The sequence below is a fragment of the Monomorium pharaonis genome, chromosome 9, assembly GCF_013373865.1.
Source record: "Monomorium pharaonis isolate MP-MQ-018 chromosome 9, ASM1337386v2, whole genome shotgun sequence".
Taxonomy (NCBI): Eukaryota; Metazoa; Arthropoda; class Insecta; order Hymenoptera; family Formicidae; genus Monomorium; species Monomorium pharaonis.
In genome coordinates, this window is record NC_050475.1 from 18,909,213 (window position 1) to 18,925,025 (window position 15,813).

Here is a 15,813-nt window from a genome sequence, read left to right on the forward strand (position 1 = left end):
AAATAAATAAATAATAAATATATAATATTTTTAAGAATTATTTATATTTATAGCATTAATATATTCAGTATTATTGTATTTATATTTAATAAAAAATAACAGGGAGAAAGAGAAAGAGAGAATTTTCTCTCTCATTTATTCCTCTCTAAGCGTATTTTAATTTTGTAAATCAATTCAGAAAAAAATAGATTTCAAATCTTCTCAAATTAATTATCGTTCCGCTGGTTAAATATATAAACGTTCATGCACAAATATAAAATGTACGAATATGAAAAAGATGTAATCTTTAAAAATCGTAAAAAGTGGATCGTACGTTTCACTCATTAATTCAAAATACACATTACCCGCGTGATAATACAAGTCCCGGCTTTTGAAGTCATTGAACTCTCTCTATCTTTGTACCCTCAATCTCTTTCTCTCTCACTCTCTCTCTCTCTCTCTCTCTCTCTCGCTCTTTCTCTAGCTTATTCGTCTATTACACTAAACGTGGTTTTAGCATGCTTGACGTCATGCGCGACTGTAATAAAGGCAGTGGCTTTGTGGCCTGTTCGGGTTCTCAGGGTTATCAGGGAATATCAGGAATCTGGGAACAATGTATGAAACCGCATTTGTGTAGAAAGTCAATGTGTCCGTAGGATTTGCGTCTTGCGCACGCAAAACGTTTAAACCGTGCGAAATCAGCAATACGCGTGTAAGACTACAATTTACGTTGCACGAAGTAAAACGTCGTGAAGACTGACCTAACCACTAGAAGCTTAAAGACAAACGTGTTTCTTCCTCTATGCCCAGCTAACGTGTGACCCCGCGATCGATTTTGCGATGGAGATGAAAGTGTGCAAAGCTTGCGCTCTACACACATTATGTTGGTTCTATTATGTAGAGAATGATATTGTATGTCTATTACGAATCCGTGTTTCGCATTTTAACAATCAATTTATTCGTCGCGTATATCGATCGATATCACACGGCGATTCGCTTCAATTTCAAGTACTATGGACGAGGTAGCGTTGAATAAAGCTCTACAGGTACACGAATCGACGCTTTCGGACTCTGCCAGAGTGAACAGCACACGGCAGAAACAGTAACTATCGATAAAGAAGGTCGCTACAAGCCGGATACTGATCGACCAGTTTCACTTGTCTTGCCGCGACTTGCCTTTTCCCCTGCGAGCCGTTTGGCGGCGGTTGAATGATAGCCTTACATCACTTGCGAAACCTCGTTTACTCGACACAGTTAATCTTTTTCAATGAATGTAAAAAAGAAAATGAAAAATCTCTTTTTTACATCAATCAATACGTGTTGTACGTCACAATAATTATTAATCATATTTTACAGTAGTAAAAAATCAAGCCGTCCACATCCCCAAATAACAAAAAGTTATACAATAAATGTACCTTTATTAAACACGATAATACTCGAGTCTCGGGCACAATCGACATAATTTTCGATAATACAGATTTGTTTGGTATAATTTTCAATAACAGAAAATCTTAAGCCATTCGCGTCTCACTGTTTACGATGCGGTTGCAGAAGGGAAATTCTTAATCTCGAGCGGCATGAGAGCGAATGAAGGAGGAAAAGGAAATCGATGAAAGTCCTCATGCGGAGAAACCGCCCTTCAACTAAACAATGGACCGATGCCAATGCCGGGAATGAGGTTGTCTCGAGAATTCTTCCAAGGTGTATCCTAGGAGAGGAAGAAAACTAGGTCCGCGAAGTGAAGCGGCAGTCTGGATTTAATCACCGGCTGCTGAATCATCGAGTACAATAACTGTTACCACGTTTTCTACAAATTACTTCCACGAATTCGATAAGCGTGCACGAGCGCCCGGTAATTGAACGACTTTCATGCTTCGGGTACCGCGAAAACCACAGTGGACTCGAATGAGAGTTCGCGAAAAAACAGATAGAACGTAGAATAGGGATTTTTTTTCATATAAAAATTTCTTTTGCGAGAAAACCCGCTCGGAAAAAAAATTTGAAATACGCTCCAATTTGTCTCTCTGATAAAGCCTTACACTTTTCAATATATTTCTGCAAGTTTGCGAGCGGTAAAGTTACATTTGTATACTTAACTTTGCTTTCAGTCGCAAATTAAAATTCTGCAAATAACTAGGACGGAAGACAGCTGGTGGGACTCCTTGCATAATTAATGCAATTCGTTAGGAAAACTGCGAGCGCGCCTAAACAATATAGCAAACTATATTATATTGTAAAAGGCTACGACTGAATATTACGCTGCAAATAAACGTAAGCCGTAAACGTGAAATTTATTTTTCATATTATTCATATACGTTGTTAAAGGAATATTAAATTTTACAATATTTATGGATGCTTTAAAGTTTTTAGTAAAAATTTAATTCAATTCTAATAATCATTCTCTCTTTAGTGCTTGCGGCCTTTTAATTTTCAATAACATTTTATAAATTAAACGTTAAATCGAGACTTTGTTTATTTAAAGTAAAATAAATAATGTGAGCTTATTATTTAATATTTTGAATCGAACTAAAAGCCTTCGTTAAAATTTTTTCAATCTACATTTATGGAATTGTATTTCTACATCATCAACACGTACAATAATTCTGAAACTTTTACACGTAATAAAATTGTCTCTCTAAATAAAATAGATATAATTATTATTTTAAAAATGATGCAAAATAATTTAAGATACAACGTATAAATTCAGTAATTAATCTAACGGAAGACAAGAGCGAGCTTAATCTCAGAAATTTATTCACGATCTACCTCACAGCATCAGCTATCTTTTCTTCGGCTTGGAATTTAATCCGCCCTCGGTAGGGATTTACAGAACGCTGTTCCATTTTCCTAAACGGATGCATGTTGATGTCGACGTTGCGGCGGGGCCGTCGACTGAAGTGCTTCTAAAGTACGAGAGAACGGCGGCGAGGTGGCACGGGGGCACGGAGGAAGATGTAGGAGATTCTCGCTGATACGCACCTGACCACGCGCATTTGAGGGCATCAGTGACGTCAAGGCTTGGGGGCGGAGGTTGCCGATTACGTCACCGGCCCAGCCAGCCAGCCTCCACCGCCACGACATCGATCAGCGGCACTCGTGGGAAAGGCAGGGTAGAAACCGACCCGGTGGAGAGAGGAGGCACAGAAGGGGCCACCTTCCGAAGAAGGAAACATCACTAATAGCCGCCGCATCGCCGTGGTCTATTAATTAAATTCCTGATTACCCGCGCCCGATCGCTTTAGTCGCCCCGCAGGTCCAATGGCCGATCGAGAAATTCAATTTGAATCGTTATTGACGGGACCGGAAGCGTATCTGGGGGTCGCCAACTCTCGCGGTTCATCCCGCGCGCACGGTAATAATTCCATTCATTTCTCGTCTTCGAAAATTTCTACCGATATTTATGTAACTGTATAGGAATTACAAGGACCGGTAATGTTCTTTTGTTTAACCGAAGCTGTAGATTCTTGCAGAATTCGAGCAACATTGTGAATTTGTTAAAAATCACTCTCTGAAAATATTTGCCGATGGCATTTGTGATTGGAGAGCTATCCGAGAGAAATTCACAGATCTTGTTTAGAAAAGAAATCGACGAACTCGTTTTACCGATGAAACCGTCCAAATTGGAAAACTCTTTATGAAATTTAAGACCAAGGGAGGCTCCTCTGATTTTCCTGTTTACGCCAGGACTCGACGACGATCTCTAAAGGGAGGTGAAAAGTCGAGGGAGATAACGAAGTGTCGCGTACCAAGGAGACATCGAATAGTAGTTACCTTTAAAACGCTGCTTCAAAAACTCGTCTTTGATCGAGAGACGTCTCCGTGGCGACGTCTAAATCGACCTTAATGGAGACGACTTTTATATCTCCTGTACAATAATCTGCAACGAGACACTTTCAGAACGCGAACATTTTCCCGTCTCGAATTCGCACATCAATAAAAATCGACAACCTTATTTCATTCTCGCAAGGGCATTCTCTCTTTTATATAATAGCAAATAATAATGTACATTTTGAAAAAAAATGTAATATAAATGTTTTTAATCAACATGAAAGTTTTACGTATTAACGTGCCTGCTATTCGTTCAATTGTAACGGGCTCGTGACTCGGACGGGATATTTTGCGTTCACGTTGCATTCGCGAATCGCAACTTGGCAAAACACGTTATCGCATCGCATAACAATTAAATCGCACTCCCACACGCGCGCGCGCGCGCGTACGAGGCCGCGGTAACTTCGAAAACAACATTTAAGCCTCCCGATTGTGCATTCGCCCGTCTGCGTAATCTGACTTTCAATTATGCCGCGAAATCAGGACGAGCGCCTTCTCGTTCCCGTCGTATCGACGCGCGAGCAGTCTCCAGGCAAACAATGCGGAACAGTTGTAATTGGATATTTGCCCGATCCCTTAATGAGAGAGAGTTTCGCGCTCCTTCGGGAGCCGCGGTCGCCTCGGAACTTTTGCGTGCGCTTCCGCGCGCGGATGCGAGCTAGTCGGTGCGTTTGAATCACATTTATAACAACGATAGCGTCGCCGCGGGCTTAAGTAAAATGACATTCGCTGCTGCGTCATACGGAAACGCACAGACCCGTTATGCTACCGATTGAATTTGAAGGATGACGTCTGCAAGAAGTTTCAATGCGTAAACTCGTTGAGAGAGAGTGTGTGTGAGAGAGAGAGAGAGAGAGAGAGAGAGAGAGAGAGAGAGAGAGAGAGGGGGGGGGGGCTGGCGCACTTGTTTGCTCCATTTAAGCTTTAAGTCGCAGTTATACTACTAACTTTATATCTGTTGTTTCCTTAAGTCTGTTGTTTCCTAATCAATCAAAAGATCTGTGCTTCTGTAATTTTATTTTAAACGCTTATGTAGTTGAATTTTACATAATTCTAAAGAAGATATTTTTCATATTTCTTATTAATCCTCTCACTGCTTTTCCATTTTCCTTTCTTATTATTGTACATGATTGAAGAATATATGACAGGATATTAACAACAGTTTTATAAAAAAATTGCCGAGTTTTCCAAGAATTTTATTCCAAATTCCAGGTAAGATTAGAGAATTCGTAATACAGCTTTTAAAGTAAATATTTTAATCACACATATGTATAATCGCAACAAAAAATTCACGTGAGCTTTAAATATTTAACAAAATACTAAAAAGAAATAATATGAAATAAATGTAGCATATAACGATCTGTCAGCAATACACGAATCTAACTCACGATGGTTAAATACATAGTACCAATTTAAAACAATGTATTGTCTTTTATTGTCAACAATTTTTTAATAAAAGCTCGGGAATCATATAAGAATATACATAGATATATATGCAATAAGTCATATTTATTGCCAATCAATTTTGCAAAAAAATGATTAAAAAAAACAATTTTGTCAGAAAAAGATGGAAGTTAAGTAAAATTCCTAGTTTTCTCGAATATCAATTAAACCTCTTCATAAAAATCCATAATTTTCAAAAATAAAAAATTAATTCCCTAAAAATTTCAAAAATTTTCACGATTTTTTCCAGTAGTAAACATTCCTGTATAATGAATTTCTCTCTAAATCAAAATGATTAATCAGAGTTCGAATTTCACGTTGAAAATTATGAGAACCAAAAGCCCTTTGTATTCTGCGAAATGAGAGAAAGCTATGACATTATTTTCCACAATGTAATTCTCCCTACATTATTTATAATGAAACCTAAGAAGTCGCTACTAAACTTACATAGGCAGAAAATGAACCCTTCTTTCACGGCCACAGAAAGCTCGGCGGCGCATCATCTAGCCGGCCGATTGTTCGTTTACCTCGCCGCTTAATCGGGCTCTCAATTATCGCGCAATCAAGACGACCTAATTTCTCATTTGCTCTTTCTTCCCTTGTCCTTCTCCTCCTTTCTCTCTCTCTCTCTCTCTCTCTCTCTCTCTCTCTCTCTCTCTCTCTCTCTCTCTCTCTCTCTCTCTCTCTCTCTCTCTCTCTCTCTCTTTCTTTCCCTCTCTTCCTCTTTCTGTGGAGGACAAAATGTAACGTGCTCGGGGAAGTCTGACGTGCGCCGATACGGTTTCGCGTGTTAGCGAAATTCTCTCTCTCGCGCGCGCTTGCCGTGCTCAACGTCACGCGTTACGTGCAGCGGCGTTTAATGTTGGCGTTAACATTTCGTCCGGAGTCCGGGTCGCGCCGCCGAGACCTTTAGAGCCGAACTGACTTTCTTTTCAATGCCATCCACTGCTCCTACGGCGCGCACAGGCGACGCGGAAATGGAAATTGCATACGCTGCATTGCTATGCAGCGAGCGCAAAGAGCTCCCGGTAGCGAGTGACTCGGAGCGACATTTGATCCGAGTGGTATTTTCGACGATTGAAGAGCGGAAACTCGCTGAAAGGAAAGGTTCAGCAATCTTCCTTTCTGGGTGCCCCCCAAAAGCACGCGATCACCGAAAATAACGAATGGGCGCGCAGAAAGACAGAGGCACAATTACGCGTAACGCATTATAAAAATACTGTCGTTCCAATTCTCCCGACATCCGACACTGCTCTGAAGGGGATCGATAAATCGATAGATATATATATATTTTTTTTTCTTATCGTACGCTTTTCTTTGACGATATAAGACAGCGCCGGAGACGCTCGCTCCAAAAATTACTGAAGAAGAAACTTCTACGGAGATCCACGCAATAAGAGAAGAAACATGTATAATGGTCGAGCAAATAGTTGCCACTCTTTTTGCGAGAATGCAATTAACTTTAATGGAATAACTCTCGACTAAAATTGCGTCTGTGATTTTTGTGCATTTTGTAACGAACGCCTTTGAAAGGCTGTGTATATATGTAAACGTAATAGTTCATAGTGATTGAATTAATTTTCAATTGCTTTTTTTTTTCGGTATGAAACAAAGAGAAAAAAGTTATTAAAATGCGTTCTCGTCAGTGCGTCTGTGAAAAAGTATTGCGCGAAAAAGCATTATGTTTTTTATTTTGTGTGTTTCCTCAATATATATTACGCATCCTAGTTTCAGTACTAGCCAAATGGTACTGACCTTTGACACGCTTTCTCAACTGCAATGTGTACGCAATGTCGTCACGAATCGCCAATGTAACGAGTTAAAAATTGCACACTAACAATGCACATTTTGCACGCTACGATAAGGCGATGATCCAAATAGTCAAATGCGGTTGACGATTGGTATAATTTAGTTGTAAAGTTACAGTCCAATATCTCGAATTTTCTTCTCGTGTTATAATACAGCATTGTGATAAATATTTTTAAAGAAAATATTCCTGTAGATTTTTCTGTACGAGATATTCTCTACCACCTAATCCGCCATCATCTAACATAAGATATTTATGAATATTCGTCGCACTCTTTCTCTTTCTTTCTCTCTCACTCACTCTCTCTCTCTTTCTCTCTTCTCGGCAACCGCGCACTTGCGTCATTAGATTTATCGGGATAACCTCGATATTTTAAAATTCTTTCCCCATTTCCACGATAAATCGACCTCTTATCTTAATTGCTTCCTAATAATGATTTGTTGAGACACTGATTCGGATAGGAACTCCTATTTGAAGAATCTCTATCTCATAGACAGGTGTTACGCATCGCAAAGTAAAATGAATACAATTACGTTATTCGCCTCTGAAAAAAAATAAAATAAACAGAAGACTGAAAACTACGATAAAACATAACACAGAAAAATTTACTACGTCGGCAAGATCGCGTTTCTTGTTTTTCAAAAATTATCACCTTCATGCATCTCACCTCGTTGATTTTATCGAGCGGTAAACTTTCAACTTTGTTAGCGCGCTAGCCAATCCAACGCCAGCCCAACGGACTGTCACGCGAGCCGCGCGATTTGTACGCTTTTAGAATTGAATTGTAAGTACCGTAAAGAGACCTCTCCTTTGTTTTTCGGAGATCTCTCAAAGAACTTACATTATGATATTCCTCCGGCGTAGTTCAAAGTTCGCTAGTCCGACGCTAAAAATATCTGTAAACTACTCTAATAATCACGATATACCCGCGGGGCACGCTCGCCCATTAATATCTGACGTCTGGTAGCTCACTGACCTATTTGAGGGATGAACACGTGGTCCGCATGGGCAGCAACAATTGCTCAAACGTTTACGTCTACGCGCACACCAATCCTGGCCCATCGTCGTCACCGTCGATTCGTGTGCGGCTTACGATTCTCCTAACGAGTCCACATAACGTCCTCGTCCGTTTCAACTCGTCGGAAACGTCGCAGGCTCACATGAGTCTATTTGTTTCGTGCCATTTTCTCTTAACAGCTCAACGAAGAGAACATATTCCCCCGTAGACGACGCCCGTTGCGCGTCCTCCGCCGCCTCGCGAGTCATCGCATTTTCTTTTTCCACGCGTCGCCCCCTCAGTCCTCGAGGGTGGACATCCTCGGTTCTTCTCGCGCGAGGTAATCCGCATGCAGGTCCGGAAATTTCCGCATGCAATTTTCCATCTCGCGGGCCGCATCTCTCGCTCTCGTTCTGCCAGGAGCAGTCGAGAAAGCGCGCATTGATCTCTTTTCAAAGGATACGTATGGTAAAATCCACCGTCTACGTATATATATCCCGCGGAACGCGGGAACGACTTTAATATCTCTCGAATATCCGGCGGAGCCACTTCGACGAAAACGCAGCGTTACGATAGCTTTCAATTTCACGGATCCTTTCGTTCCTTCGGGTACGATCTTCCCTCCCGCGGTACGAGGCATTATTCGCTCGCTTGCGATTATCATATCGATTTACGTCCCGTCCGACGGACGACGTTGATGATGCCGAATGACGGGGGAGCCCTCGACGTTGGAAGGACCTCGTTATCATGTCGGTTATATAATTATTATGTCTAGGAGAGAGCCGAAGCGAACGGGCGCGTGTCATGCCGTCAGATGAAATGTTCGAAATTGCGCAACGGGGTAACAAGCCGCGATTCAACGCGGAAAAAGAATTTGCGGGGCGCTCTCATTTCTTTCCTTCCCCCCCCACCGCCTTTTTTTATTAAACTCCGCGGTATTAAAATTCTCTTTGGGGAGGAATCTCGTGCATTCGGCATCCCGCCTCCGACAATTTTATTGTGTATCCTTCACCGAGCTTTAAGTGCGCCATAAACGTGTTACCTTTCTCTCTCTCTCTCTCTCTCTCTCTCTCTCTCTCTCTCTCTCTCTCTCTCTCTCTCTCTCTCTCTCTCTGGCACATGGATAAGAAAAATATTATTCCATTTCGAAACGATTACGCTGTCTGACGGGTGTTTGGCTGATAGAATTTCCGGAATGTGCAAATGCAACGAAAGAAAATATTCGCAAGACAATTTTATTTCGCAATTCTCTCTCTCTCTCTCTCTCTCTCTCGCTCTCTCTCGGAAGACTTAAGAATTGTGAGATCTATTTTTGAATGGGGGCAAATTAGCTGTTTTTCTTGCTTCCAAGATTTTATCGCGCCGACGTACAAAGTGCAATCTGACCTGGTGACTATTCATTACCGTCCACTTTTCTGCTGTAAATGTTAGATAGACGTGGCCCGATCGTATCGGGCTCTCATTGCAAATTCAGAATATGTATTCCGCTGATTCTCACTCACACGTCAGTCAGCTAATTTTATCGTGTATCAACATTAGCCTCGTTATCTTAAAGGAAATTGGAAGATCCCGTAGCGGACGTCGAGCCTTTGATTTCGTGCCGAAATCAGTGAATTCATAAGTCCACATTTATATGTGGCACCTCCGGACGCATGTTCGTCGTTTGGCATTCAAGGTCGTTAATGCACGACTTGTGCTACACACACCGTGTAATTTATTCCGAAAGCACATATCGCTGCCACTTCGCGGCTGCATAATTTTTTTCCTTTTTTCTTTACGTTATGAATCACCAAGCGAAAGGCCTTTACCCACCTCGTTGCCAGCTATTTCGCCAGCCAAAATCTCATCTCACGCGTACCCCGCTCGCGCGATAATTCTCCCTCCCGCCTCCTCGTTGTCACTGGATCTTAACGCTTTCTGTCATCAAGCTGGAAGCCCCTATCGTTACTTAAAGCCGCATAGACACGAATCAATATTCAATCCTCGACGTATCGTACAAGCGCGATTCAACGGCGAGTCGGGTAATATCCGCGCGATCGACTTGACGGCGTCCAATCGCGTTCGCGAAGGCGTCCGTAGACACCTCGGTGTCACCCGGGGTAACACTGGATTTCTTTCACCGGGGTCCACTGAGAGAAGAACCGTCAGCAGCTCCGCTCGTCATCGTCTCCGAGAAGCCGTCGTCGGCGCGGCGGCGGGCGGCGTTTCTCGCCGACGACGGAATTGCGCGGACGTCATCGCGCGACATCATCATCAGCGCGTCTCTCCTCTGCCTCCTCGCACTCGTCTCTCTCGCACCCCGCGCGAGCGTGTGCACTTTCTCACGGCACGAGAAGCAAGCGTCTCCGGCGTCGCGCGTCACGTCGCGTCGCGTCGCGTAGGATCGGCCGTTAGCGCGTCTCTCTCACGGCACGCGGCGGCGGATCAATCGGGTGCACATGGCCGCACGGTGAACACGCACGATGCACTCGCCGCCGCTGGTCCTACCCACGTCGCAGCACATGGGATGACGATCCATCGATGATCGATCGCGTCGAGCGGGCGAACGAGGGCGACGCGCGCCCCGACGCGCCGCACGTCGCGTTTCCTCTCACTCACCGGGGCGGCCGCGGCAACGCTCTCTCTGGCCCTCGGTGGTGGAGACGCGTGCTGGAGGGCGCGCGCAGAGAGGCATAATCCTCCGGGCGATCGGCGGCGTCGTCGACGTGGAGGCCGGTCGGAGGAAGGACGAGGACGAGACGCGACGCTGGAATTCGGTGTACAGAGCGCGAGCACAGACCTCGAACGTGGCTGCAGGACCGCAGACGTAGACCCGCGGATGGGTGGAATGAAATGAGTGAAAAGGAGGGAAGAGAGAGAGAGAGAGAGAAAGAGAGAGAAAGAGAGAGAGGAGAGAGAAAGGTAGCAGGGAAAGAGACGACAGAGAGTACTACGGAGAAAGACGGAGAACGAAAGAGCGACGGAGAGGAGCAGCGCCGTTCTCTCGTGGCTCTATCGACGCGAGCGCCTCCTTCGTCGACTTCCCCGCCGAAAACGCCGACGCTCGCGGCCGCTCGGGGGTGGCGAAGGAGGGTAGCGCGGGGAAGACCGCGGGAGGGGATGAAAGGGGTCGGTAATTAGAAAGAGAGAATACGCGCTGCGAGTGGTAACTGATTACGGGATTAATTAGGAGGCTCGGCGCGTATCGCGTCTCCGGAAAGGTGAACGCGAAGTAGATACGAGATACGGTAAGTGAGTAGCCAGGGGTAGGTGCGAGGAATAATATGGACGGGCTCTGATCCAAAATCTCGAGCCTCGGAAAACCGGGGAGGGAAGAGAGTAATGCGATTCGTGCGAGAAATAATGGTGAAAATAAAGTGCGGTCCAGGTAGCCGTGTAGAAATGCCGAGGGGTGGGAGTTATGCGCGCGAGCCACGGGGAATAATAGGGGCAAACAAACGCAGTCGGTGCGGAAATAAATAGAGAAAGAAAAAAAAGGGGGAAAGAGAAAAAGAGCGCCATGAATACGTCGGGGAATACGAATGAAAATTTTCAACTGCGACGATGACGAACTTCCAACAACAATGAAATGCGAAGATGCGCCGGAGATAAACGCCGGAACGTTGGCGTACTTCTTTATCTTCATTCTTCAGCTTCCCCTCTACCTCTCGAGGGAGGCAATCTACTTTTTATTCCATTATTATATTATTGTCGGATATCGGCTTGCTCCCCTCATTATTTATCCTTCCTTTGTTATATTTGATAAATATACCGAGCAATGAAAATGGAAATAATAGCTTCCCGACGACACAGATATCGGTCGTATGACAATTGCGATTTAATCATTAACCGCTTATTTAGTACGTATAATTTTGTAGGAAATTTTGTGTGCAATTTTATTTAAATGCATAAGTCCGACAAAAAGCAGCCATTTATATTTTCATGATAAATCAGAGTGGCGAAAAATTTCAAGTGCTAAATTGATATATCGCTCATTTGCTGCAATACACTTTTTTATCTGCAAAGTTATCTTCAAAGAAAAGAAAATTCTAATTATTGTGAATAAATTGAGTAAAGAGAGCTAATGGCACTTCTTTCCCTCTGCAATTTATTAGAAGAATCGTTAAATCGTAAAAAAGTAGTATTACAAAATTTTATTGACTCAAAACAATAAACTTAAACTGGCAAATCTTGTTTCCCGATTTATGTCACGATTGTGGCAAATGAGCGATATATCGCGGATACGCTAATTGGTAAAATATCGGTTAGTAGTTTCGCACATAGTACGTTAACAATTTACGTTGACCCCCAGCTAAAGAGCAAACACGACTCGAGGCTTCGAAAGCAACGAACTATAATTGGGCCGATTAAGCGGCGATTATCTAAATGATTACACAATTAATCAACGGCAGAGAACCGTCACCGAGAAAATCAATCACCGAATGACCGCGTCCCGGCGCGGCGTCCCGGAAGGTGGCGGTCGCGTGTATCGCTCCCAAAACGCACGTTGTCTTCCGCACAAGAACGGAAGACCGAACCACGTGTTCGGAACGACACACCCACGTTTCGTTCGAAATCAATGGAGTGGCGGGAACGTGACGGCAGCGTGGTGGCAGCGTCGTAGTCTGTGCGTGGGTCTAAGTGAATGCTGCAACAGGATACGATCTGTCAGAGACGTGCGGACGAATAATAAATAACGAGGATGGATGCAAATGAAGGTGGGACAAACCGAGGGGCGTGAATATATCGCGATATCTCTACGTTGTGAAAGACAGTTTATCTGCGCACAATTAACAGCCGTGAGGTACCGTGCGCATACGAGATGTCTAAGTCCACAGTTAAACTCGGAGAAACGTCGCATCGCGTGTAATCGTTATTAAATTAATTTTAGCACTTCTCGCCTTCGCTAGAATTGCAGCACTCGGCGAGACCGTAAAGCTTAAACATCACGCGTGGAGCTGATCAGATAGCAATAGCACAGACAGTCAATAAAACGTGACGGTATGTGTTCTCGAGCCAATAAGGAGAACGTGGAAGAAAAATGGTCCGATGGAATTGTCCGATCGAGTCGCGGATAGAGCTGATTACGTTACGAGAGACAGAGAGAGAGAAAAAAAGGGAAAAAGAGAGAGAGAGAGAGAGAGAGAGAGAGAGAGAGAGAGAGAGAGAGAGAGAGAGAGAGAGAGAGAGAGAGAGAGAGAGAGAGAGATAGCTGCGAGGGCTTAGCGAGAGTAGCGGCGGAAAGTAGAGAAGCCAATAAAACAAGCGACGTGCGCGACGCAGCAAGGAGAAAGACGGCGCACTGCGATTCGGTGGTGGGATTCGTTCGGTACGGATCCGTGACCTACGCGGATATATATAGGTCCATGGTCGCAAGTACCGTGAAAGTCGCGAATAATTGTTCACCCATGACCTACGTCAACGATATTGACCATACACACGCGACTTTAATCTAAATAACACCATGTCGGAAGGAAAATATACATATCTCCCGTTTTCGCATGCGAGGAAACCCGCGATGAAGAGAGAGAGAGAGAGAGAGAGAGAGAGAGGAACCCGCCGATCGAGAATAGCTCCAGCGTTCCAAAGTGTTCTATCTATTCTTCTCTCAAACTTCTCCGTCCTATCACGTGTCGGCGATATTAAAATTTGAAGAACGCCTTGCGACTGAATGTTGGATTCTTCACTGGATCTACGGTGAATAATAAAATCACAGATTGCATTTTGATTTTGATTAATTTTATCGATCGCGTAGAGTTAGTCGCGAGTAGAATACGTCACGTATGAACCTAGGGCTGTTTCTTTAACACAGTGACACAGCACATCTACTTCAAAATCAATGGCGCCGTGATTGTGCGTCTACAGTAGTAGAAAATTCAAGAGGACGCGTTTCCCCTGAGACCATATTTTGTTCTACTTGTCAAAAATATAATAAGAATATAAATACAAAAAAAAAAGAGTAAAAATCAACTACAAATATATAATTGATAATTAAGATTCTAACGACCTACGATTTGTAACTTAATCCACTTATATACTAATAAAATAAATTTTTCAATAAGTTAATTAATTTGTAAGACAAAAACGCATTGAGAATGGAAACTTTTACACATATCACATTGGAAGAAAAAACGAGCTAAAAGAAAAAAAGAAAGAGAAAAGGAGAATAGAAAATAGGGAGACAAATCTCGAGTGAAAAATCGATAGAAAACTAATTCCAAAGACGGGAAAACTTGCAATCTGATCCGGCGATCAATCGATTGAAGTGGCGTTTGCAATGGGAAATCAATAAAATGTATTCAAACCCTCCGTTAGTTATGAACGTGTATGTACTTTGGATGAGAGAATCTCCAGACAGCAGAACCGGATAATAATACAACGATGTTATTGCATTATTAATAAAAGATAAAATCAATTTCGTACTACGCGTATTCAGTTTCCGCGAAGAAATTGTATCTATCTTTTTTATAAAGTTAACACATGTATCACGAATAGCATTTTAATGTCGCGGTTCTAATTTTAAATCTCATGCGTTTAAATTAATGAATTCGACGTAATATATATCGATTATATATATCATTTAACATATCAATTAACACAAAATTGTCACTTAAATCACATAATGGCGCACATTGGTAGCAAGCCTGTTGAAATTAATTATATAATTAAATTTATGTGATAGAGTATTGTTGAAATTATTCCAGAGCAATGGCTCAAATATGGCTGGGCGAGATTCCTTTGTACCTAACAGATTGTGAATCGGATCGGTATAACTTTCATCATTCGCTATGCACCAATAACTTGGAACTTAGGGGATGCATTGTGCTCCGCATTATTTCCAGCGCGCTCGAATGCATCTCGCGATGACACCATTTATCGCCTGCTCCTCGCTGAATCTGCATTCCCGGACCAGCTTTCGATTCGTCTCCACCGCATTCTAAGAACGCCAGTACTTCCATGATGCTTTCAACACTCGAGAGCTTTTTACCTTCTCGTCTACCCTTTGCGACGTTCCTTACGGCCTAACAAGAGATATCATTGTACGGTACGCCTTAATTTATATCATTCAAGTCACTGCGTTAACGTCAAAAATAGTAGCATGCAAAAAATTTTGATAACATATTCATATTCGATAATTTCGTGTGGAATATTAAACAAATTTGTTTATACATGGCCTGAAATAAAATTAAATGCGTTCTCATTATTCAATAGAAACGTTACATTAGATGAATTTGTATTTAGTCAATAATAAAACCAAACGGATTTTAAAAACAAATTTGAATAATAAATGTTTTATTCCAAATGTTTTTATTCCAGACAGATGAGCGCAAATGAAAATTTTGCATCTTTGTTTCGTGGAAATTAAAATTGAATAAAATAATATATCTTTTTCTATATATCATGTTTAACATGTTACACCAAATTAAAGATTTTTAAATGTATTTTCCTTCGTGTTTTTCTAGCCAGAAAAAAAATACGAAAAGGTAGTTGCAATTCGCAGTACGAGCGAGTAACTTTGTAGATGAAAACAAAGTTTGACCCGACAGAATATTGATTGCAGAAGCCGTGGTATCGTGCTGCCACGAACTGTTCGTCTGTTAAACTTTGTACACATCCTATGGATCGATTTTGTAGTCGGTAAAGCAGACGACGATTATCTTCAGCAGTGAAGCTATGCTTGCGATAAAATTTTCGTGGGAAGTTTCATCAGCTTCAAAGATTTTCCGCGACGGCACCACCGGGGGGGAAATTTGCGGTCTAGTAAAACACAGGGATAGTT

General features: G+C 42.6%; 1 protein-coding gene across 17 annotated transcripts in view; it reads right to left on the reverse strand.

The window, feature by feature from the left end:
• LOC105835059 (cAMP-specific 3',5'-cyclic phosphodiesterase) overlaps positions 1-15,813 on the reverse strand; it is a 330,289-nt gene that overhangs the window by 96,155 nt on the left and 218,321 nt on the right. The window contains exon 1 of one of the 17 annotated variants that reach the window (XM_036292366.1): positions 8,034-13,175. The exons of the other annotated variants lie outside the window; for them this stretch is intronic. Within the exon in view, the coding sequence (XP_036148259.1) occupies positions 8,034-8,119 (86 nt within the window). The 5' untranslated portion in view covers positions 8,120-13,175. Of the gene's footprint in view, positions 1-8,033; positions 13,176-15,813 lie in introns of those variants that run through there. 17 annotated transcript variants of the gene reach the window in all.